The 25,354-nt window shown below is 46.2% G+C and overlaps 1 protein-coding gene across 1 annotated transcript in view; it reads right to left on the reverse strand.

Moving 5' to 3' along the window:
• IFFO1 (intermediate filament family orphan 1) overlaps positions 1–25,122 on the reverse strand; it is a 30,545-nt gene extending 5,423 nt beyond the window's left edge. Inside the window, exons 1-5 of the mRNA XM_066601291.1 lie at positions 24,323–25,122; positions 9,440–9,500; positions 3,202–3,297; positions 874–1,014; positions 166–332 (exon numbers count right to left, since the gene is read on the reverse strand). Of these exons, the coding sequence (XP_066457388.1) occupies positions 166–332; positions 874–1,014; positions 3,202–3,297; positions 9,440–9,500; positions 24,323–24,894 (1,037 nt within the window). The 5' untranslated portion in view covers positions 24,895–25,122. The remainder of the gene's footprint in view (positions 1–165; positions 333–873; positions 1,015–3,201; positions 3,298–9,439; positions 9,501–24,322) is intronic.
• Between the last annotated feature and the right edge of the window lie 232 nt (positions 25,123–25,354).

The following is a 25,354-nucleotide window of genomic DNA, read 5'->3' on the forward strand; positions in this document are numbered from 1 at the left end:
GCAGTCATCACCCTGTAATTCTTCAAGTGTTACAAGACTACAACTCCCAGTATGCCCACCTTGACAAATGCAAGGATGCTGGGAGTTGTAGTTTTGCAACCAATGGAGAACCCAAAGTTCATGATAAAGCTTTGTGCACTTCTACCAGGAAGGTAAGTGACGTACAGCTGGTTGAGCATCTTCTGCATCTCCTCGTTGATACTCAGAGCTGTACTCTCGTCTTCATCTCCTCCTCTTGCACTCTCGCTCTCGCATGCAGAGGTCTCATCATCAGTGGCAGGTTTCCTCTCTTTTCTTCTTCCCAGAACCTTCATAGGAGAGAGGTGGACAGTCTGGGAAAGGATGGAAAGAGACAATCACTATACAAGTTCAATCGATATAAGGACTTCAGATGCAGAGCGAGCACAGCCCCCCCCATAAGCTGCCTTTAATTAACAGTACAGCCAGCACAGTGCCCTCCATAAACCTAGCGCACCCCTTAACATTCTCATAGAATCAAAATCTAAAATTCTCATCTTCTGCAACCACCACTAGGGGGAGCTCACTGCATACAGATTTATACAGCTTTCTGAAGTCAATGGTAGCAATGTGAGTACATGTCCAGAGCGGTTCCCCTAGCTTACTACTACATAATATGTCAGTAGCAGTATAAGATGGTGCTATAAGAAATTTGTGTTTCTTTCTTTTTGTAAAGTTTTGCTTCCATGACGATTTTAATGAAGATCCACAACAACCAATCAGACCTGGCATAGATGAATTTACAGGCTACCAGAAGTGGCGCCATAGTCTCCTTTAAGAGGATAACCCCCCCCCCCCCAAGGCTCTGACACGATAATGAACATTTAAAGAGACATGTCAGCATTGCGCTCCAACCTGCAGCATGTTGATCATATCCTCGCAGCTACGCTGCTGAGCCACATCGCACAGCTTGGCAGTGATGTCAATACGCCGGCAGATGTCCATATCTACCCGCATGGCCTTCTCCTGGATCTTAGTGTCGAGGTCGGTCAGATTCTAGGAAGGGAATGGTATTTATTTACATAACATCTCTATGGCATCAATCACTTTTCGTTCAGTTCTTTGCAAAATCGCCAGAATTACATGGACACCGATGAGGCACATTTGAAGCATCTCATTGTTATGTGTCTACAGTTAGTATGTGGAGTCCATGATGGTGTCCTGCTAAACCAAGGCTGGGGGTTTCAATCAAGACTGGCCTAAGCTGTGTGTGACCCGTGCGGCAACACAGTGTGGAAACCATGCGGATGTAGGCTGGCGGCTTAGATCTGCCCTCTTCCTCTGTGTAGCTACATGTATCATCTTCCTGGCTGTGTCTTCTGCCCTCTGATGTTCTAAGGCTTCTGTCAGCCCATTGACTGTATTTAGGTACTGAGATTAGTTTGGGGGCTGTATTATGTTATGAGCTTGATTCTCGTATTGTATCTATGGATTGAGGATGGTTCCCGCAGTATTTATGTTATGAGCTTGGTTCTGGTATTGTATTTATGTTATGGGATTAGGTCTGAGGCTGTATTTATTATGTGAGCTTGGTTCTGGTGCTGTATTTATGTTATGAGCTTTGTTCTGGTAATGTATCTATGTATTGAGGTTGGCTTGTGCTTTATTTATGTTATAAGCTTGGTTCTAGGGCAGTATTTATGTACCAAGCTTGGTTGTGGTATTGTGTCTATGAGGTTTAACACTGATAAATGTGCGGTTCTGCACATGGGCAGAGGAAATACATGTCACCATTACATACTAAATGGGAAACCAGTGGGGAACACTGACATGGAAAAGGACTTGGGGATTTTAGTTAACTGTAAGCTGGAGCAACCAGTGTCAGGCAGCTGCTGCCAAGGCAAATAGGAGCATGGGGTGCATCAGGGGAGGTCTAGGGGCGCATGATGAGAACATTGTTCTTCCTCTTTACAAGTCACTGGTCAGATCACACATGGAATATTGTGGACAGTTTTGGACACCAGTATTCAAGAAGGACATATCAGCGGGTACAAAGGCGGGCAACTAATATAATAAATGGAACGGGGCGGACTACAATACCCAGAGAGGCTATCAAAATTGGGATTATTTAGTTTAGAAAAAAGATGGCTGAGAAGCGACCTAATAACTATGTATAATATACTAGGATACTATACAGAGATCTCTCCCATGATCTGTTTATACCCAGGACTATGACTGTAACGAGGGGGCGCTCTCTACGTCTAGAGGAAAGAAGGTTTCCACACAGACATAGAAGGGGGTTCTTTGCTGTAAGAGCAGTGAGACTGTGGAACCCTCTGCCTGAGGATGTGGTGATTTGAACACACTACAAAAGTACAAGTGGATCTGGATGCCTTTCTTGAGCGATAGAATATTACGGTATATGTTATAATCATTAATAACTTCAGAAGGGTCGGTGATGCGGGGATTATTCTGTTTTCCAGTTTGGAGTCAGGAAGGAATTATTTTTCCCTTAAATGTGGAAAATTGGCTTCTACCTTATGGTTTTTTTTGTCCTCCTCTGGATCAACATTGGGGGTTAATAGGCTGAACTGGATGAACAGGTGTCTTTTTTGGACTTACATACTATAATACTGAGGTTAGTTCCTGCTGTATTTATGTTAGGAGTTTGGTTCTGGTGCTGCGTTTAGGTACTGAGCTTGATTCTGGGGCTGTATTTATGTTATGAGATTTGTTCTGGGGCCGTATTTATTATGTGAGCTTGGTTCTGGTACAGTGTTTATTAACTGAGCTGTTCTGGTGTGGGTGTGCTGTTATCTTGCTGCTTTCTGCACAAGCAGTGCAATATATATATAGCTTTTTTCTTATGGAGTGGAGGGTGACAAAATAATTCCGCACAGGGTGCCACCTAATCTAGGGTCGGCATTAATCTCAATAACACCTTCAATAATCCCTCTACCCCCTCCCCTTCCCTGTGCTCAGTTTATAAACATGAACACTCATTGGCTGTCTTAAAAAAGTCTAGATGTCCTAGATATTCACATAGCAAAGCAACCATAAGCTCCAACAGCAGCAGATAGCCTACTTACTGATGGTTTCCATTTCTTAAACAGATATTTTTACATTTGCATTACATTGCACTTACAAGAAAAAACCCAAAATAGATATAGTCAAAAGCGCGTAAATTAAATATATTATATGTGTACCTTATATATAATATACTTGATGATACCAGATACTCACATTGCTCATTAACCCCTTGAAGACAACTAGTTCGGCTTTGAGCTGCTTGACCTTCATCGCCAGTTCTTCCTGGTAAAGTGCCGACTCCTGTGCCTCCTGCATGGAGAGAGCAGATGTGGTTACTAATAAGTGTAGCTAGATAGTTCACCCAATGTCCCATGTATTTCCATCATGTCAGCCCTCACCCGTAGACCGCGCCATCATATAGTCGGAGGGGATTATTTCCCACTCCAATAGTAACATGCTGTCATTAATAGTCGTAAAATACATAATCGATTGCATGAAAATACAGCCACAGTTCTGCTTCAAGAACAATGCAGTACCAGTGATGGCCACTGTGAGGCAGACCGACACTTGTGTTCAGGTTATTACTTTGTATCACTACAGAATTATACTATATTACAAGCTGCGAAAACTGCGAAGAAATGTAAAAGCCCTTTAGTGTGCATAAAAAGTGAAAACTGTTTAGTCCATCCTATTACAGAAGCCTACGGGCAACGTGTGCCACGGTACGCCTTTACAGTGGCCTATGCACAGCCTTCTGTTAGAGGTCCTGATGCATCCAAAAACGTGTAAACCGAGGCCTAGCTACAATACAGTGGCTATATAATGCTCTCACACTGCGTCCACATAGTAGCATAATGCCGCCACGTAGAACCTAAATAATGCCGCCATATACGACATGTAGAGTAGAATGCGTTTCCACTCCACTCACTGGTTGCTTCTGGATGTTGAGGCCCTGAGGCTGCACTACTGAGTGGGGGGCATATATTAGACCGCTGCTTCAAACGCCAGTCCCAATATTATCCCTGTATCTCATACATGAGGCACATCCACGCACCAACATAGAAATCTACAGCAGCTGGGAGTTGGAGTGGATTTCTGATATAGTTAATGTCATTTTCTGGTGTAAAACCACGCCTCCTCCCATCAAGCCACACCCATTTTACATTTTTTTTTTTTTATAAATAGCTGACGTTGACGTGAATTCAAAAAGCTGCAATTTTTAGCGCAAGCATGTCTAGTACCAAAAGTTGCTACTTTTTACACCAAATTTGGCTTCATAACTTCTCTTGTTTCTGGAGTCCGCTCTCATCTTCCTCTGTTCTCTGGTACCAGTTGTTCTTCCCCTGGTACTGACCCCGGCCCATCGCCTGATCACTCCTCTGTCTCATCCTTTGGCATGCAGCTTCCAGTTGATAACCCTTCCTGACTACGTTACAGTTCCTTCTGTCAGTCGGTGACTATTCTGGGGGCCACAAACTGCATATTCACCTCCTTATGGGGAAGTAAGGGTGAAGAGTGGGAACGCGGGTGTCTTGTCATGGATCCAAATCACCAACTGCATCAATGTCTACATCCTCTCTGCCCATTATGTGTATATATAGGATGCAGCCACAAAGCCGGATCCAGCGCTATATGTCACTATTGGTGTCCTATATGAAATAACAACAGCGTACCTGAATAGGAAGGCTTGGTTGTGCTACACAATGGTATGGCGCACGGCTCCTGGGGGCCACAGAACATGGATTTCAATTTTATATTGAGACTCCCGTAAGAGAGAGTAAAGCCCAATTGTAACGTTGAAGAGTAAAATGTAAGATGCGATATTTCAGAGCGCAGTCCTGGGGATGGAGCAACAAACTGCGACAGTACTTGAGGTATCGTTAGCTCTTGTTGGTTTGGTCCAAAATGTAAGAATAGAAGTGATGATAGGTTAATTGTAAACAAGGTACGCATGCAAATAAATCAGCTCAAACAGGCTGATTCACAAAAATAGTGTTGCGAGTACGGGCCGTATCTAGGCCTGCAGGGCCGTGGGTGGAGGCCAGACATGACAGGGTTAACAGGGAAGTGGGGACATAAGGGGTTAACAAGAGAGGAAAAGCAGAGTTGGTGCAAGGAAAAGGAGGAGCGGAGAAAGTGCATGAAGAATAGTTAGTGAAGAGCAGAGCAAGAAGAGTACAAGAAAGTACCACCCTCCAGCCCTTTTTGGACCTATAGGGTCAAGAAAGAAGATGGGTTGGGGGAGTTGATCATTGTCATGGCAGCTGCGGGTAGGGGTATTGGGGGTGTCCTTGGAGTTGGTCACAAATAATTGGTTGGGGGTAGGCAGGGGGTGGATAACCACCTTCCCCCTCGGTTTATTGATGGTTGGTATTGGGTCTATCGCCTCTTGGCTCTGACAGGGGGTAGTTCCTGCGAAAATGGTGGTGTGGTCTAGTCTGGAAAAAGGCTGGTGGGTCTCCGAGTCGGTTGGAATGTGGCTGGAGGCATTTTTTGGATATATATGTGTGTATTTGGTTAAATTGGGGAGATGACAGATGTCAGGGCTCCAAGGACCTTCCCTCGTATTAATGTTGATGGTTATTTGGGGGTTAATTTGATGTAATGTCGCCTGTAATAAAGTGGCTGTTGTGGCCAAAATTCTCCAAAGAAAAGAAGTGTGTTGTCGTTAATCGGGCGGTGTGGGAGGGGATGAATATATTTTGGTTGGTAATGGGTAAGCTACAGCAGGGAACAACTCAGTTATACCCGTGTCAATGATAATATGCCATGTTCATGACACGTGTGGAATATCTTGAGCAGAGATCAAATCGGACATAACTTTTTTGGATGGGCTGCGTTGGAAGTGGCGCCTTCATGGGACGGTGTTGAGAGAAGTCTCCAGCTACTAGGATCAACATTTCAAAACATTGCGCTCAACGATAGTGAAGAATTGGATGGGATTGGCCAATGTCAGGCGGTTTCTAACTTCAGAAAGAATCGAATCGAAGCAAATCTAGAGGCGTGATGGTTGGAAACCTTCCTCCATGAACATGTCGTGCCGGTCAACCAAGTTCAACAACTCTTGGAGCTTCCGGGAACTAATGCAGCTTGACAAAGAGTATATTCGGCCATCGATGTTACGTGGACAAGCGAGAAGATTCAACTGAAGAGAGAAACATTGAAAGCCAGGCTTATGGGAAAATGTAATTCTGCTGACAAGTCCTGCAATAAGCTTTACCGAGTTCTACAGCGCCCTACTCTTCTAAGGAACATCCATTCTTCAATGAGGTATGAGCTCTTGGCAACTACTACTGCGGGTCCATCGTCTGCCGACGCTCAACGCACCGCATCAAAAGGAAGAACATCCACTTTTTCATGATATATATTTGACATATCCCTCGCTGTGAGACAACATACAATCATAACCAGAATTAGAGAGTAGGCCTATACGGTGCCACAAGTGTACATCCATAGCCCATCCACTGCTCCAGCTAGGAAATAACCACGGGGCGTTCCTCCCTGTCTTATTTTGAAACGGCCCTGTATTTTTTATAACGATGGAGGTAAAATCATACGCCATGATAAGCCCCGCCCCTGACCGCACCCCTCTGTCCTGCTTTGACCCTGGAAAAATCAGGTCACCTTACACTATATATAGACTTGATATATTTTTTCAGGTGGGCAGTGAGGTCCAATGACATCATCAGTGAGGGAGGAAGAAGCTACCTTCTCCTACCTTAAGCCCGGGACAGAACGGAGCGAATTAAAGGGGCCAGCCGGTATTGTACAACACAGATGGGAGTGAAGCCGTTTGATATATTTCATGTTTTCTACTTAACTCTGTGGAAATAAATGCAATGAGAGAACGTGGAGCCCCGAGGCCGAGGCTGATCTGACTGCCAAATATCTAGGTCACATCACATCTAATTAGTGTGTCAACTGGAACATGTTCTAATCTAATCTATCTGTGAGGGACGGCATGAAAAAAAGTGTTCGCAATATACCTCCTATTGTTTACCCTTGAGAAGCAGAATGATGGTCCTTCATTGTATCACATGACTTATGACATCACTAACCGCACTCGACAATTCGTATGTGACTACAGTGAACGTCCATATCCTTCATTGTATCACATGACTTATGACATCACTAATCCCACTCGACAATTCGTATGTGACTACAGTGAACGTCCATATCCCCCCCCCCCCCATGTCACGTTTACAGGGGCCCAAATTATATAATCTCATCATAAAAATCCCTATTCCTAATCTTGGACGACCACCATTAAAAGTATGTGAAAAACAGGTTTTTCATTCCACTTTGGCAGTTCTGTATCGGACTTTTGGATTTGTCAAATTATAACATTCTGGATTTTCGGACATCTACTCGATGAGGCTACATTCACACGGGCGAGAGCGTATCGGGCTAAGAAACCCGGCCCCGTATCACGCTTGTCAGTGTGCCAATTTTGTGCAAAAACGGCTGACTTGCTTCACGCGCGTCGGAGGATGGGCAGGTGTTTCCCATTGATTTCAATGGGACACATCACATCGCATTCGCGTGCAGATTGTACGGCATGCGATGTGTTTGACTGTCCCACTGAGAACAATGGGTGATGCGCAACGATGAACGCGGAAACATATATTGCTGTGAAGGAAAACATCGCTGATATGTATGACTCCATAAAAAAAAATGGAGTCCATATTCGCGCGAGTTTTGGGCGTCTTGCAACTTCTTAAACCCCGTTGATTTGAGTATTCCGGAATGAGTCTTTTATGCACGGATTTTACACAGGTGACAGAAATGGCAGCATGTCCTATACTACAGACTGAACGTACCCATTAAAGTCATTGGGATCGTGTAGACATGCGGGGAATACATGATACATACGTGTTTACTGCGTGTTTACACATGACGGCAGGAAAAAACTATGGGACCTTCTTGTGGGTTTTTTTTGCACATGAACTGACTACTCAGGCGAAAAGATTCGGGGGGCGCTGGGGGTGAGCGGGGGGTTGCTGCAGAGGGGAGTGGGGGGGGGGGGGGAGAGCTCCCCCTGTTCCCCACTGCTACCTCCCGCTCCACCACGCCGCCCCCTGGCGCCCCCCCGAATCTTTTCGCCCGAGTAGTCAGTTACTTGAAAAAAGCGGTGCTCGAGTGCGAAATCGCCCTTAACGAGTACGTTCACTCATCTATAGATGAGAAAAGATAGGATCGGCCCTAGAGTGTAGCGGATACATCATGTGGGGAAGATCGGGCGGCAACTATCTTCCCGCTCTGGCGGCGAAGGGATTCCCTCGCTCAGGCGCAGCTACGCCCCGTGCCGCCGAGCATTGTTGCGCCCATGCTTGTCTGAATTTGCCCTAAGGATTGCAGTGAGAACGTACATCCGCCCGTGTGAATGAGCCTCAGGTATAGCAGAAACTAGGGTAAGTTATAGCTGAAATCGGCTCCAAGGGCTTATTCACACTAATGTGTGCGTGTATGCGTTCGCCCGTAAGGAACGCATTTACGCAGGAATGAATTTGAACACACTCGACTCACGATTGTAATTGGCGCTTATGAAGCCGTTCATAAAAACACGCTGAACCGATCGCAAACAACGACTGGAAGAAATGCTTGAAATGGCAGTTGAATGTCTAATTAGGGTGAGCCGTCCTCTGTCCCCTGCGCTGTCCAGGGTAACCCCCTCCCTTTTTTTCATCTGCCGTAGACATCTATGGGAGCGTCCTGCGTAACACGGACAACGATACAGCAGGACCTTTAAAAAAATACAAGAGGGCCCCAAGATGTCACTTTCTTCCAGCGTAATAACGCAGTGAGTATACATATATCGTCCATTTTCACCGTTTTTTATTTCCCCGTAGACTTTTTGGTCCACAAGGGTGCCTCCACACGGGCGTTTGCATTTCTTTGGCGTGCGAAAACCACAGCGATACGGCAAATGTGTGTCTGCTTTGTAAAGTGCGTCGTTGTGCCTCTTTTCACCCAAATCGAACAAATGATGGCTTCATAAAGAAACACAGGTGCATAAAAAGGCAAAAAAGGCGGAATTGTAGAAACATGCCGCGATTTTTTGCTATCGCAACAGAGAGCACGTCGGAGATGCAGATGAAACCATTGAAAGACACCTATTTAATCAACATGCTTTTTTAAAGTCACTCATGCATAGAGCAAAAAACGCGGCGTTTTAGCGCCCCGGTGGAGGCATCCACATATGGACATGCTGCCATTTTTTTTTCTATGTTCGTTAAAACTGCCTGTCTGAATGCGCCAATTAAAATCAATAGATCCGTTTTCAGTCCATAAAAAATATGGACTGAATATGGACAGAAAATCCGCCCGTGTGAACGCGGCCCAGACAATAGATCAGAGTGGGTGCGTATATCCGGATGAGATACAGGGTGGAGCGCTGGGATATAACCGTGTATATGGCGTCCTGCCGGGATGATATAACGGATTGCCTCACCTCGTCCATCTCGTTCAGCCTCTGCTGCAGCTGCACTCGCGCCGTGTACTCCTCCTCCCATCTGCAAGACACAACCATTATGGATTACAGTCACACTTACGGATTTAATAGAGGGGGGGGGGGTGATGCGCTCGGGAGCTGGCATTATTTGTTATATACAGCTCCAAATACCCTGCAAGTAGATGTGGGCTAAACTGCAACAAACAAGATCTCGATGTGCGACACATTTACTCAAAAAGATTGTCATTTATCTCAACTCTCATCAAATTAGGAAAGTAACAAGAAAAGCGCGCAAGATCGCCAGGAGGAGCAGCGGTAGTCACATTTATTGAGCACTAAGCCTGGGAATATAGAATACTTTGTAGCAAGTGAAGTTCGATTTTTTCCCCCTCACTCTAGGGGCTCCTTCACACTGGTGAGAAAATTGTGCAATGCGATACTATGCAGGAAAAAAATCACAGCGTGTCCTATCTTTCTGCGGTATCGCCTTTTGATGTCCATGGGGCTGGCGGCAGCAGCACTGGCCTCATCGAAAGTAATGGTAGAAACGCCGCGATCCTCTGCCGCGCCTGGGATTGCGAGGGCGATATCGGGCTGTAAAACATGGCCTGATATCGCCCACACCAGTGTGAAGCCAGCCTAAGCCTTTAAATGAGCTTGGCACATCTATCTGTTCGTCCGTCCGTCCACATATACTATGGGAGAAATTTCTTATATTGGTTGCACCAGATTTGTGCAGTCAAAAAAACCCGCAATTTTGGCTGATGTGCTAAAAATTATGAATTTTTGAGGATTTATTCCAGTCTCAAAATTTTTTGGGAAAGTGGGCAGGGCTTAGCATTAGAAGGTGTGCCGACGCATGGTGCATCAGATTTACTATAATTTATGCCTGAGACGAGCATAAACTATCAAACTACTAACGACCATTTGTCAGTTAGTATGTGAGTGCTTCTCATGCTCCGCCCCTGGTGACGTCATCGAAGGTCCTACAACATATATATATATATATATATATAACACAGAGCCTGACCAACAGAAGAACACCACAGTTGGGGCTTTCGAAAAGGGGAGGACAAAAATAATAAAATGAGAATACAACTAAGCCGTTATTATCTTAGACACATCTCAGTGGTCCTGACAGAAGACACCGACCTACCACCACCATAGAGATCCGGCGGGCTGAAGGACTTACTGTGACAGCACTGCTGTGGAGGAGCCATTCTGCAGTTTGGTAGAAAGTACTGTATACTTGATAAGCCGACAGCAGCTACCAGGGCCTGTGATGACATCATGTCATCATCATGTGATCACATGTGTGGGTGGAGTCAGGAATCACATGACCAGGGGCTTATCACTGTATCCAGGAGTCTGGTGATGTGTGGAAATCTGGATGGATGTGGATGTAGCAGAGCTGTGTGTCAGTGAATCAGGATGTAGCCTAGCTGTGTGTGTCATGCTGTGTGTGATCCAGATGGATGTAGCAGTGCTGTGTGTGTCATGTGCTGTGTGTGATGTGTAGGGTCAGGATGGATGTAATAGAGCTGTGTGTGTAATGTGTGGGGATCATAATGGATGTACCATTAAGCAGAACTGTGTGTTTAATGTGCTGTGTGTGTGTAGTGTGTGGGAATCGAGATGGATGTAGTAGAGCTGTGTGTGTAATGTGTGGGGATCACAATTGATGTACCATGTAGCAGAGCTGTGTGTGTGTGTGAGAATCAGGGTGTAGCAGAGCTGTGTGAGTATTGTGCTGTACATGTAATGTGTGGGAATCACAATGGATGTAATAGAACTGTGTGTGGCATGTAGTAGAGCTGTGTGTGTAATGTGTTGTGTGTGCTATGTGTGGGAATCAGGATGGATGTAGTAGAGCTGTGTGTGGTGTGTTGGGTCAGCATGCATGTAGTAGAGCTGTGTGTGTAATGTGTTGTGTGTACAATGTGTGGGAATCAGGACGGATGTAGTAGAGCTGTGTGTGTCATGTGTGCAGATCAGGATGGATGTACCATGTAGCAGAACTGTGTGGCGCACTACACCACCAGAAACACTGGTACTATAATTTCCTAATAGTTACTAGTAGATTTTAGATTTGGCAAACAGATTTAGCATCAGTAGCGCCTTTTAAGGCATTTAGTGCACTTCAACACTTCTCAATAAATATATTTAACTTGGCTCATGTTTCTTCTTCTTTCATTCCTGTGACATAACTCATAAAAAATTGTTTTCACATTCTTAAAGAACTTTTCCGGGACTAAACTATTGATGATCTGTCCTCAGAATGGGTCGTAAACAGATGATCGGTGGGGTCCGCCACTTGGGATTCTCAAAGATCAGTTGATTGAAGTGCCAGTGGCCCTCGGGTCAGCTCCAATTTCACTTTAGTCCATACTAGGCACAGTGCCATACATTTCATAGTGGCCGTGTCTGGTATAGCAGCTCAGTCACATTCACCTGAATGGGACTGAACCGCTCTCAGGCCACGTGACTGATGAACGTGATGTCACAGCAGAAAATGAGGCCGCTGCACTCACCTTCAACTAGTTGATTGGGCAGGAAAACCAAACAGCGGACTCCGACCTATCAACTATTGATCATCTACCCTGAAGACAGGTCATCAATAGTTCAGTGCCAGAAAACCCCTTTAAGATACTTAAAGGGATTCTTGCACTAAGAACTGGATAGATGATAAACATTAGATGGCTGGCAGCCCCCTAAGTGGATTGCCACCCATCGCTAGTACGAAGGACCATCTTCTCCAGAACATGCGTGGTGAAGACGGGTTGTTCGTAGCTGCAGTGGTCAAACATTTGCACAGTTCTTCCATACAAGTCTATGAGAGATACAGAAATGGAGAGAGGGGGGCGCCCGCACACGATGTTTATTAGTAATGTTGCAGGCGAAAAAATATATGTTTTTGATAATTTAGTGGTTGAGTTAAAGCATGCAGTTGACGTGGCGTCCCACCAGGGGTCAGCGTGCTGCGAAGTCTGCCCCCTCCCCAGACGTCGGCCTGTAGGCCTCAGGCCCATGACAGCTGGGCTCCGGGGTAACATGGACCATCTGCTGAGGGAGCAGCTGCTCAATCATTTGAACATGGCCGGATTAGAGCGTGTCTAATGTTACATGGCCGCCCAGCGCCTCCCATCATGGAGGAGATTCATCAAAACCAATTGTAAAGGTTGCCCATAGCAACCAATTAGAGGGCAGATTTCCTTTTCCTGTGAGGGATGAGAGGAAGGCTCTGGTTGCTAGGGGCAACTGCAGCTCTTGGCACAATCTCCGCCATTCTAGTGGGTTTACAGCGGATTATGAGGTAAATTTGCTGATGATTTCGCCACTCGTAAGGACATATAAGTTATCCAGTGCATTTATGCTTATCATATAGAACGGTAGGGCCCTCTGGGGCCATCGTGTCCGACCCCCATTGCTCTTTCTTATACTTACCCGCCTCCCCGATCCAGCGCTGTCAGTGTGGACTGCATGCTGCCATTACTTGCTATGGGAGTGAGCAGGCAGCAGTATGGCGGCACAGTCCATGCTGACTATCGGAGGTGATCACGTTGGATTGAGGAGCCGGATAAGTGTAAGAGATACCCCTGGACTCCAGAGAACCTGCTGTATAACGCACCATAACTTAGTTTATGGTGCTCCTACCTGCTGACGGGTTCCATTTAAGTCTCCTCTCAGCCTTCTTTTTTGCAAGCTAAGCATTCCCAGATCCTTTACCCGTTCCTCACAGGACATGATTTGCAGACCGCTCACCATCTTGGTAGCTCTTCCCTGAACTTGCTCCAGTTTGTCTGTCTTTTTTAAAGTGGGGTGCCCAGAACTGGACGCAGTATTCCAGATGAGGTCTGACTAAGGAAGAGTAGAGGGCGATAATGACCTCACGTGATCTAGACTCTATGCTTCTCTCAGTACATCCCAGAATTGTGTTAGCCTTTTTGCTGCTGCATCTTAATGCAGTCTGCAGAAATTGTAGAGCAAGTGTCAGAAAAGCTAAAGTTAATAATAAGCTGAAGCTTGTAACAGAAACGAAAATCAATAAAAAGGATTTTGGGGAGTAAGTCGAAAGCAAAAGAAAAGTCAAAGACGCTATTGGATGCTTACAGGATGAAAATGGTGAATTGGTTAAGAATGATGTGGAGAAGGCAGAACTTTTAAATTCCTATTTTGTATCCATTTTCTCTCAGAAAGTAAATGTAACATCAACGGATCTTCCCCGTGCTATTGGGGGAATAAAATAATGCAGGCTATCTGTAAGCAGAGAAATGGTGAGGGAACACTTAGCTTATTTAAAGGGGTTGTCCCGCGGCAGCAAGTGGGTCTATACACTTCTGTATGGCCATAATAATGCACTTTGTAATGTACATTGTGCATTAATTATGAGCCATACAGAAGTTATAAAAAGTTTTTTACTTACCTGCTCCGCTGCTGGCGTCCTCGTCTCCATGGAGCCCGCCTAATTTTCGCCGTCTAAAATGGTCGAATGGCCAAATTAGACGCGCTTGCGCAGTCCGGGTCTTCTGCTTTCTTCAATGGGGCTCCGTGTAGCTCCGCCCCGTCACGTGCCGATTCCAGCCAATCAGGAGGCTGGAATCGGCAATGGACTGCACAGAAGAGCTGCGGTCCACGGAGGAAGAGGATCCCGACGGCCATCTTCAGCCGGTAAGTATAGAAGTCACCGGAGCGCGGGGATTAAGGTAAGCGCTGAGCGGGTTTTTTTTTACGTCCCTGCATCGGGGTTGTCTCGCGCCGAACGGGGGGGGGGGGGGGGGGGGGTTGAAAGAAAAAAAAAAACGTTTCAGCGCGGGACAACCCCTTTAAATGAATTCAAGTCTCAAGGTCCAGATGAATTACATCCTAGGATACTAAAGGAAGCAGCGGAGGTAATTGCTGAACCACTCGCCATAATCTTTGAAAATTCCTGGAAGACAGGAGAAGTCCCAGAAGACTAGAAAGGGGCAAATGTCCCTATTTTCAAAAAAGGGAAGAAGGTGGATCCAAGAAACTACAGGCCTGTGAGCCTGACTTTTATACTGGGAAAGATCTTCGAACAAATTATTAAACAGCATGTATGCAAGTACTTGGATGAGAATGGAGTAATTAACCAGAGCCAGCATGGGTTTGTAGCAAACAAGTCATGCCAGACAAATCTAATTTCCTTCTATGACAGAATCACCGACTGGGTTGATCAGGTAAATACGTTATATATAGTATATCTTGACTTTAGTAAAGCATTTGACAAAGTATCTCATACCATACTTATTGAAAAAATGACCAAATATGGGATTGACAAGGTAATTGTTAGGTGGATTCAGAACTGGCTGAGTGATCGTACTCAAAGAGAGGTCATAAATGGCTGTACATCCAAGTGGAAGAATGTAACAAGTGGGGTACCACAAGGCTCTGTCCTAGGCCCAGTGTTATAAATGATCTGGAGGAGGGAAACTGATCAAATTTGCAGACAACACAAAGCTAGGAGGGATAGCTAACACTAGGGAAGAGAGAGAAAGTATTTAAAAAGATCTAGAAAAGCTTGAACACTGGGCGGCGACTAACAGAATGGTATTTAACAAGGAGAAATGCAAAGTCCTACATCTGGGCAAGCAAAATGAAAAAAAAAACCATACAGAATGGTAGGAATTGGGCTAAGCAGCACATGTGAAAAATATTTGGGTATACTAATAGATCATAGACTGAACATGAGTCAACAATGTGATGCAGCAACCAAAAAGGCAAACACAATTCTGGGATGTATTAAGCACAGAGTCTAGATCACGTGAGGTCATTATCCCCCTCTACTCTTCCGTAGTCAGACCTCATCTGGAATACTGTGTCCATGTCTTATGAGGAAAGGTTAAAGGATTTGGAAATGTTTAGCTTGCAAAAAAGAAGACTGAGAGGAGACTTAATAACTGTCTACAAATATCTGAAGGGCTCAAACAGTGCAGAGGGATGAGCCCTATTCACATCTGTACAAGGAAAGACTAGAGGCAATGGGATGAAACTAAAATGGGGGAGACACAGATTAGATATTAGACAGTGAGGGTGATCAATGAGTGGAACAGGTTGCCGCGGGAGGTGGTGAGTTCTCCTTCAATAGAAGTGTTCAAACAAAGGCTGGACAGACATCTGTCTGGGATGATTTAGTGATCCTGCACTGAGCAGGGGGTTGGACCCGATGACCCTGGAGGTCCCTTCCATTCTATGACTCTATGATCATATTGTTGACTCATATTCAGTCTATGATCTATTAGTATACCAAAGTCTTTTTCACATGTGCTGCTCCTCTCATTCTATATGTGCTTTTCTCATTTTCCTTGCCCAGATGTAGGACCTTTTGTTTCTCCCTGTTAAGCTTCTTATTCACATGAGCGCATATACGCCGCGTTTTCACGCCCGACCTATATACGTAATCATCTGAGGCATTGGTATGTAATGCATTCGTTCACATGGGTGAATATATGGCATGTAAAAACATTGCACTGTAAAAAACGGAACATACGCGACCAAAATACGGGCCTGCGATTATACAGTGGGTAGAAAGATAGTTCTGGTTCTATCTTTTGCCTGATATATAACGGCGGCTCCCATAGGCTCCTATGGGAGCTGGGGGAAAAAAGGGAGGGGAAGGCATGTAGAGCAGAATCCAACGCTGTGAAAAGCTTACAGGTGCCTCGATGTCGGCATTGAAAGGCATGATGAAGATTTATGCCAAGCGAAGGCTTTCCGGGGTGCAACCTATTTTTTAGCTAAAAACGTCACACCCGCTCGTGGACGCTAATTAAGTATGGGACTTGATTGTGGAAAATTGTCTATTCATGCAAATTTACAGAGCGGACATGAGAGCGTAAAAACACATATGCATGTGTGAAAGAGCCCTTAAAGCGGCCCACCAGGTCTTGAGAAACAAAGATGGCCAACGCACTTCTCTGACTACCTGCTGCGCACTGTGCATAGTATGTATTGATAGTCTAAGACACTACATGCTGATCTGATTGGCCGGCACTGATCATGTGGACATCACTGGTTAATCACAGCCGGTATATTGTCTTAGACTAAAGATGCATATTAATGCACAGCAACATGCAGTCGGAGAGGCTGCTGTGGCCATCTTTGTTTCTCCAGACCCGGAGGGTCACTTTAAATACCATTCTACTGTTGTTCTAATTTAAAGGGAAACTCCGACTTTAAACATTTTGCTGAGAAGATGATGGGTAAGCTTGAAAATAATCCGAATACTTCAAATTTTACTCACAGGGCCTTGAAGCTTTAAGGGGGCCCAAAAGGTCAGCTGCTGCAGATGAGTCGAAATTCAGACAATGTCCACTTCAGACGATGCGCTGACCATTTATGAACAAAAATTGCAGTAAAAAAGTTGCCAATAGGTGGCGCTGTAGTGGACCAAGCCTGCATCAGTGTCAGATCTGACGGACAACATTCATCGACATGTTGTAGCGATTAAAGCTGACTCAGAGGTGGAAAACATGGTTTCGTGAATGGAGAGCATTGTGGAGAACTAAGGGGGATAAATTAAAGACTTGCAGTGTGATTTGCATTGAAATCAATGGTGCAGTCAGGCTGTCCGCCTTAGTAACAGTTAGGAAAGTTTCCAAAGCTGCACACAGGAGCCAGCCGCCTTAAATTATACCTCCAGCATCTCCGAATATTTCAGATGACTCAGAGGTTATTGGAGGAAAAGACATTTGGAGACAGATCGCTCCCTCCACGGATACGGCCGCCCGCAGAAGTTTGATAACTTTGTCAGGGTGTAAGGCCGGGCAGCTGAATTGTATAAGGCAGTTTGTGGCGGCTCTGTTGTCCCGGCTCTATAGATGGTTCTTACTCACTTTATTCCCAGGCCTTATAGCTAGGGCAAAAAAAGACAGTTGCTACATCATTTTATGGGCGCTGCCAAAATTCTGATTCCAAGATATTAGAGGTCATGCTCTGTTCCCTCCAGATCGGAACTTGCAGATTGGTTAAACCATATTATCTGCATGGAAGAAGTGACGGCCATTGATGAGGACCCCTATGACCCCTTCATTCCAACGTGGTGCTACTAGTCTTTGTTCTGTTCTTCTCCAGCCATGCATGATTGGGTTCAGGGCAAGGGCGTAACTATAGGAGGTGCAGAGGGAGCGGTTGCACCCGGGCCCAGGAGCCTTAGGGGAACCATAAGACCTCACTTCTCCATATGGGGAACCCAGTACTATGAGTAAAGCATTATAGTTGGGGGCCCTGTTACAGATTTTTCACCGGGGCCCAGAAGCTTCAAGTTATGCCTCTGGTTCAGGGGATGGTCTTTCATGATTTGACATAGGTTTCTTATGGACTTGATTAATATCCCCCCCCCCCCCCCCGCCCTTTTTTTTCCTCCCCTTCCATCCCCACTTTTTTCCCCCCTTCTTTGGTTTCTCCCAGTTTAGGTTTTTCATGTTATTTCTCGCTGTATCTCTGTTCCTAAACATATATTTACCTATGGATACGGGATTCTCATTGTAGCTTCCACGCTGTTGCGGTCCACGGCACGGATACTTCCAGTAACTATTTGGTAAACTATTGATACTTATTAGAGATGAGCGAGTATACTCGCTAAAGGCAATTGCTCGAGCGAGCATTGCCTTTAGCGAGTATCTCCCCGCTCGAGCGCGGGCTGCGGGGGAGAGCGGGGCGGAACGGAGGGGAGATCTGTCTCTCCCTCTCTCCCCCCCGCTCCCTCCTGCTGACAGCCGCTACTCACCGCTTCCCCGCGCCGGCACCCGAACCTGCAGTCTCGAGCGGGCAGGTACTCACTAAGGGCAATGCTCGCTCATCTCTAATACTTATATATCTATGCCTCCTTAAATTCTGTTAATGAAAAGCAGTTTGCCACGAACTTTGCGATATAGTTTATGTATCAATTCCTTATGGGGATGTCAAGATCTCTCTTTGCTGTCATTCACTGGGATCCTTCCTTATTTACTTTGAACATGAGCAGGACTGATTTGTATCCACTGAAAGGAAACAATGAAGGTTCCTATTGAATGTCTTCAGAATTGGTCATCAATGTTGATCGCCAGGGTTCCGCTGCATGGGAGATCGCTGCCGATCAGCTGATCTCCAGGCTCACTGTCACTATGGACAATGCTGAAAGCAGATAACACTGTCTGTATTGCAGTGACCCAGCATGGTACTGCAGGCACAGTTCACACTGAATTCAATTGTGGTTGTGCCTGTAGTACCAAATCAGGCCACTGCAATGTTGGCAGTGCTATCTGTTTCCAGCACTCTCCGCAATCCTGAGCAGTGGACCCCCAATGATTAACTATTGATGATCTATACTAGGGATAACATTAATAGTAAAAGTCCCAGAAAATCTATTTCTCACCTTCATACAGCATAGCATCACAGCATAATATTCTTGCTGCCTGCAGCCACCACTAGGTGGAGCTCACTGCATACAGATTTATAAATCTAGCATTAGACTTTATGCAGTAAACTCAAGGGCTCCACCTAGTGTTGGGAGCCAGAACTTTATTATACAACTCTAAGGCTGCTCTCACACCATCCACTTTTTACAGCAACATTAAGGGGTTAAGTCAGCATTCACAAATTGCAGAAATGCAACAAAACTGCAGGTCAGGACGGGCTTAGATGGCCATAGTTAGCTGCGTGCCGCCCGCAGTAGACACATGCGCGGCACGCAGCAAGTACGCTATGACATTGCCTACTTGCTGAATGCCGCCAATCGCCATGCACTATCTTGGTGTGTATGCGCGCGCAATAAGCGCCAAGGTAGTGCATACTGCGATTTTTCTTGCGCACGTTTTTTGCAACATGGCCGCCTAACGGAGATTGGTACAGCGTAATCCGCAAGCAAAATACAAGCGGACTACACTCTACCAACACGCTCTTGTAAAACAGCAGAAAATCCACAGCGTTGTTTTTCTGTATATGTGAACGGGATTTGCTTTAATCCAATTCACTTTAATAGCAAACACTTCCGCAGCGTTCCGGGAACACATGAGCGCAACATGTGAACGCACCCTAAAGGGGTTTTCCAGGGAAATACTATTGATGACCTATCCTCGGGGTCGGTCACCAATAGTCAATCTGCTGGGGTCCATCAGTCAGCACTCCGGTAGATCAGCTGATCGGTGCCCGCTGTCAGTGCCACTATACACAGGGTACAGAGTGGAAGTTACTGCCCCGCCCCCTGTGTGTCGCGGTTGTAACTGCAGTTTCCACTAACTATCAAGAGCCTGCAGTTACAAGCGCTGGCCACTGCACGGGGGTTGGAGCAGTGACTTCCACTTCATATCCCTGTGTGCAGCGCCACTGACAGCAGGCGTCTGATCAACTGATTGGCCGGGGCTCTGAGCGGCAGACCCCGGCCAATCAACTATTGATGACCTATCCTGAAGACTCATCATCAATAGTTTAGTCCCAGAAAACTCCATTTAAAGATAACCTATCACCACGCGTTAATAATGGAAGCCCCTAATTCAGGACCCTCATCTGTAAGCGACAGCAGAAAGTAACTTCTTTACTGGTCAGCCGCCTCTCTGTCTCTGGAGGACGCGGCACGTCCGAGCGTTACACAGCCTGCCCATTGGTTTTAATTAGAGCTATGTAATGCTTCATTTCTCCTGTGGTGGCGCTGCAGGGGAATTAAGCACTTGCAGAGTTTACAGCTCAGTCCCATCAGCAGGACTCTATGATTGGCTTATTGTCAGTGAATGCTTCTAACAAGAAGGGACTGTTGAAAGTAGAGAACCCCTTTAAGTAGCTTCTTAGCATGCACTCAGCCCCTCCGCAGTGTCTACCTGTATATATGCTACCCCTTTATGAAACCGGAATACCCCTTTAACAAATAAATAAGACATCAGATGAAATTATGCCCCCCTCCGCTACCCACCCTATGACCCTGACCCTAGGGTGCTGCATCCAGTATCCCAGTCGCACACTGAGGTCCTGCAGCTGCTGTTGTGGGTTGAACCTTCATTCTCCAGACAGCCGTCTATAAATGAACCCGGGGAGCGATGACATCACTGAGACGTCCGCAGCACATTAAGGGTGGACGCTGCTGCTAAAAGTTATTACAATGTCAATTCCCATCAGTGACCAGAAATGGTGCAGAGACGGCACCAAGCAGCCGGCCGGCGACTAAACACCCCTCGCTCATTGTCATCAAGAATGTACTAGTACTGCGCTTATGTGGCAACATTACAACTACAGGCGCCCCCGTATCCGTGTGCAAATCTCAGATACCCCCATAAAGTGTGTGCCAATGTCATATACCCCCATAACAGAGTGAACAACCTCATATACCCCTATAACAGTGTGCTAACATCATATACCCCCATAACAGTGTGCCAACCTTGTACATCTCCATAACAGTGTATCAACCTCATATACCCCCATAAGAGTGAACAACCACATATACCCCTATAACAGTGTGCTAACATCTTACACCCCCATAACAGTGTGCTAACCTCATATACCCCTATAACAGAGTGAACAACCACATATACCCCTATAACAGTGTGCTAACATCATGCACCCCCATAACAGTGTACCAACATCATATACCCCCATAACAGCGTGCCAAACTTGTACATCTCCATAACAGTGTGCCAACATCATATACCCCCTTAACAGAATGAACAACCTCATATACCCCCATAACAGTGTGCTAACATCATATAACACCATACCAACCTCATATATCCCCATAGAAGTGTGCCAACCTCATATACCCCCAAACCGTATGCCAACCTCATAGACCACCATAATAGTGTGAACAACCTCATCTACACCTATAGAAGTGTGCCAGTCTCAGATGTCCCATAACTGTGTGCCAACCAAAGATACCTACTTAAAGTGTGTCATACACAGAACCCATAACAGTGTTTTGGCCTCTAATACCCCTATACCATTGTGCCAACCTCATATACCGCACAACAGTGTGAACAACTTCATATACCCCCAGAGAAGTATGCCAACCTCATATTTCCCATAACAGTGTGTCAACCTTGTATACCTCCATAACAGTGTGCCAACCTAATATTCCCCCATAACAGTGTGCTAACATCATATAACACCATAACAACCTCATATACCTCCATAACATCATTTACCACCATAACAGTGTGAACAACTATACCCTCATAGAATTGTGCCAGACTCAGATGTCCCATAACTGTGTGTCAACCAAAGATACCCACTTAGTGTGTCATACACAGCCGCGTAACAGTGTTTCGGCCTCTAATACCCCATACTATTCTGCCAACCTCATATACCCCCATAGAAGTGTGCCAACCTCCTATACCCTCATAGACGTGTGCCGATCACATATACCCCTATAACAGTGTGAATAACCTCACATACCTCCATAAAAGTGTGTCAACATTCTATATCCCCATAACAGTGTGCCAATCTTATATACCCCTATAACAGTGTGAACAACCTCATAATCCCCAAAGAAGTGTGCCAACCCCATATACCACCATAACAGGGTGAACCTCATATACCCCTATAGAAGTGTGTCAGTCTCAGATTTCTCATAACTGTGTGCCAACCAAAGCTGCCCAGTTAAAGGGTGTCATACACAGTCCCATAACAGTGTTTCAGCCTTTAATCCCCCCACAGTAGTGTGCCAACCTCATATACCCCCATAGAAGTGTGCCAACCTCATATACCCCCATAGAAGTGTGCCAACCTCATATACCCCCATAGAAGTGTGCCATCCTTATATACCTCCATAACAGTGTGAATAACCTCACATACCCCCATAGAAATGTGTCAGACTCTGATGTTCCATAAGTGTGCAAATCTCAGATACCCCCATAACTGTGTGCCAGCCAAAGATACCCACATAAAGTGTATCATGCACAGCCCCATAACAGTGTGCCGGTCTCTAATAACCCCTTAACAGTGTACCAACCTCTTATACCCCCATAGAAGTGTGCTGAAATAAGATGCCCCATAACAGTGTGCCAGTCAAAGAAACCCCCTATGAAGTGTGTCATACACAGCCCCATAACAGTGTTTCAGCCTCTGATACCCCCATAATATTGTTAGCCACATATTTCCCATAACAGGAAGTCATCCACAGTTGCCCCCTGAAAGTACCTCTGCCAATATGCCATTGACTGAGAAAGTAACGGAACTTTGAAGTCTGGACATGACAAATGAGTGATGGAATGATCCTCCACAGCGCCGCCTATTGGACTGGTAGATACTTTGAGCTCATATCCGCGTTTTATAATTGGCCTTGTTATAGAACTACCTTCACACTGGGGAATTATTGCCCAAATTATAGCTGGAAACAGCAAATTTGGGTGATCGTTGTCCCATGTACAGGCAGCCGCCGACAGGACCCTGAGCTACAAATTCCTCACTTGTCGGAGTCACTTGATTTAAGAAGAACTACAACTCCAGCGACTGTTGGCCGTGTAAACAGGCAGTTACTCAATGCTTGAGTGACTCCTGTTTACTGTGAATGGAGGTGGGTGGCCAGAACGATCCCCGACCGCTTCGCCTCCATTCACTTGAACGACTATTACGCCTCTGTAAAGCCCAAGAGCGACAGCCGCCGGTACGGCCATCGGGCGCTAATGTGCCCAACAGTCAGGCCGGGTATAGGTAGGTACCTTAAGGATGTAAGTCAAACCACAGCACCCATGTAATACAGTAGTCCCTCATCAGCGCACAGTAGGGGTCTCTTGCTAGGTGAGGGGCCAGCAACGTGTGTCTGGGGTTGAATACTGCCTTATAAGGTAGCTACCCTTCCAAAAGGTGGCGCTGTGGAGGATTATTCAATCACTCATTTGCATGGCTTTTTCCCAGGGAGCTTTGCATGGTCCATAAGACTTCTTGCACCCATATGGTGCTCTCCACAAGGAGACCCATTACCCCTCAGGACTCGTGCTTGGATATTGACTGCCCTGCCATCCTACTGGCGCTGCCAAAGAAAGTTTACCAGGGAGTTCTGAACTAGTTCCAGATCTAAACTTTGTCCCAACTTGTGATGCCCAATACACCCAATGTGACTTTTGCCCATTCTGAGACCTCCTTTATTTTACTTCTCATGTGTATTATCATCCGCTGGCAATTATAATCATATATGACGTCCATGCTGTAATATTTTGGATACTATGTATATGATTCTGTACATTGCTTCTTGCTATATAACAAGCCACACTACTTCCCTTGTTACTTCCTCTCTGCCCCAGTCCACATCTACATTAATGCTTGATTTATGGCCTGTCCCTACCACTCCACACTCACCATGAAACCTCATCTCACCCCTCGTCAGCTCTTCCGCACATTCAGCCCAATTTAGAGTGTAAGCTGTGTGGCCCAGGGATTTGAGCCGTCATGTGCCGTATGTTGATGCTACCCTATAAGTTCCCATTTTTTGTGCCCACAATCCCTTGCACTGCAGCATTTCTCTGGGAGGGACCTTTAGTGATGTTCATCCTGAGCCTCCTGGTTCATGAATGCTGTGTTCGAACTAAAAAAACTGCCGAAGTTATAGCAGACAGATCAGTAAGAAAGAGAGGAGAGAGAGACGTGCAGGGCATTTACATCTGTGGAAAGCTGTGTGGCAACCCTTGTGGGCAGCGGGGTGGTGGCTCTTTGTGGTTGTCACACGTCATCTGCTGGCGAAGTTGGAGGGAACTCAGAAGTTGTGTGACACAGGAAGAGATATAATTCTGACTAGCAATACAGATTTATATGCCGTTCAGAGTCAGTGGAAAGTTGGGTGCCAGGCTATATAGGAATTGTCATGGCGGCCAAATAGTTAGAAATGGTGCAATATTACATGACTGAAGGGAAATGCCCTGTAAGCAGTTCTATGCATACGGTATAACAGACAGCCCTCACCCTTACCTCTGCTTGTAGGCGTCTCGCTCCCTCTTGACCTTCCCCAAAACATTGTACAGAGCTCTGATTTCGGGGGTGATGGTATCAATCTGAACTCCGACCCCATCGGCGTGACCCCAATAAGCTCCACATCCAGCGCCAACTGACCCTATATCGGTCCTGGTCGTCAGCCTCCGTGGTCCATACACCCATTGTTGAGGAGGAGGAGGGGTTGGAGTTGGACGAGTGAGCCCCAGTAGAGGCGGTGGTAATATGGGCCCCACAAAGCCGGTCTGGACAGCTTGGTCCCTGGTGATGGGCCCCGCTCCTTGGGCTCTTTCCAACGCCCTCTCCAAGGAGCGGTTTCTACGCTCCAGCTCATGGACCTTGGCCAAGAAACAACGGAATCTCAGGTTGAGGGTCTTCAAGACGCTGATGTTGGAACCAAAGTCATTGCGCAACGCTGAGGCCCCCCCACCTTGAGCATAGGGGGCCCCTAGAAGTAACGACGATTGCGAAGGAGATGGGGGGCTGTCCCCCGACTGCAGAGGGCAATCCGATGACACCAGGAGGAGATTGGGAGTTAGTAGCGGATTCATAGCCGGACTCTTCTGAGCACTGCAGAGAGGAGGGGAGGAGGATGATGGTGGTGATGGTGGTGGGAGGGGAAGTCACATCATCTGGGTTGTGAGGAGAGGGGGATGCGGAGCGAGAAAGGGAAGGAAGAGAAGAATATGATGACTGGAGCAGAGGATTGGGCTGGCGGATGAGGACACATCAGCTGTGACGTGCAGAGCGAGGGGGGGACATTCCTGTGTTCTTCACCGCAGGCAACACACCAGCTGCAGAGAGGAGGGGAGGACCGAAGGGGGAGACAGAGGGGCACAGATGGGCAAGAGAGGGGCTCCGAATAACTGCAGGGGGGCAACAAGAGAAAAACCTGGAGAGAAGAACAGAGCCTCGTAGACAACAATGGGGGTGATTTTCCAAAACTGGTGCAAAGGGGAAGAGGAGTCATCTCCCACAGCAACCAATCAGGATGCAGCTCTCATTCTGAAT

This window comes from Eleutherodactylus coqui, chromosome 4 (assembly GCF_035609145.1).
Source record: "Eleutherodactylus coqui strain aEleCoq1 chromosome 4, aEleCoq1.hap1, whole genome shotgun sequence".
NCBI classification, from domain to species: Eukaryota; Metazoa; Chordata; class Amphibia; order Anura; family Eleutherodactylidae; genus Eleutherodactylus; species Eleutherodactylus coqui.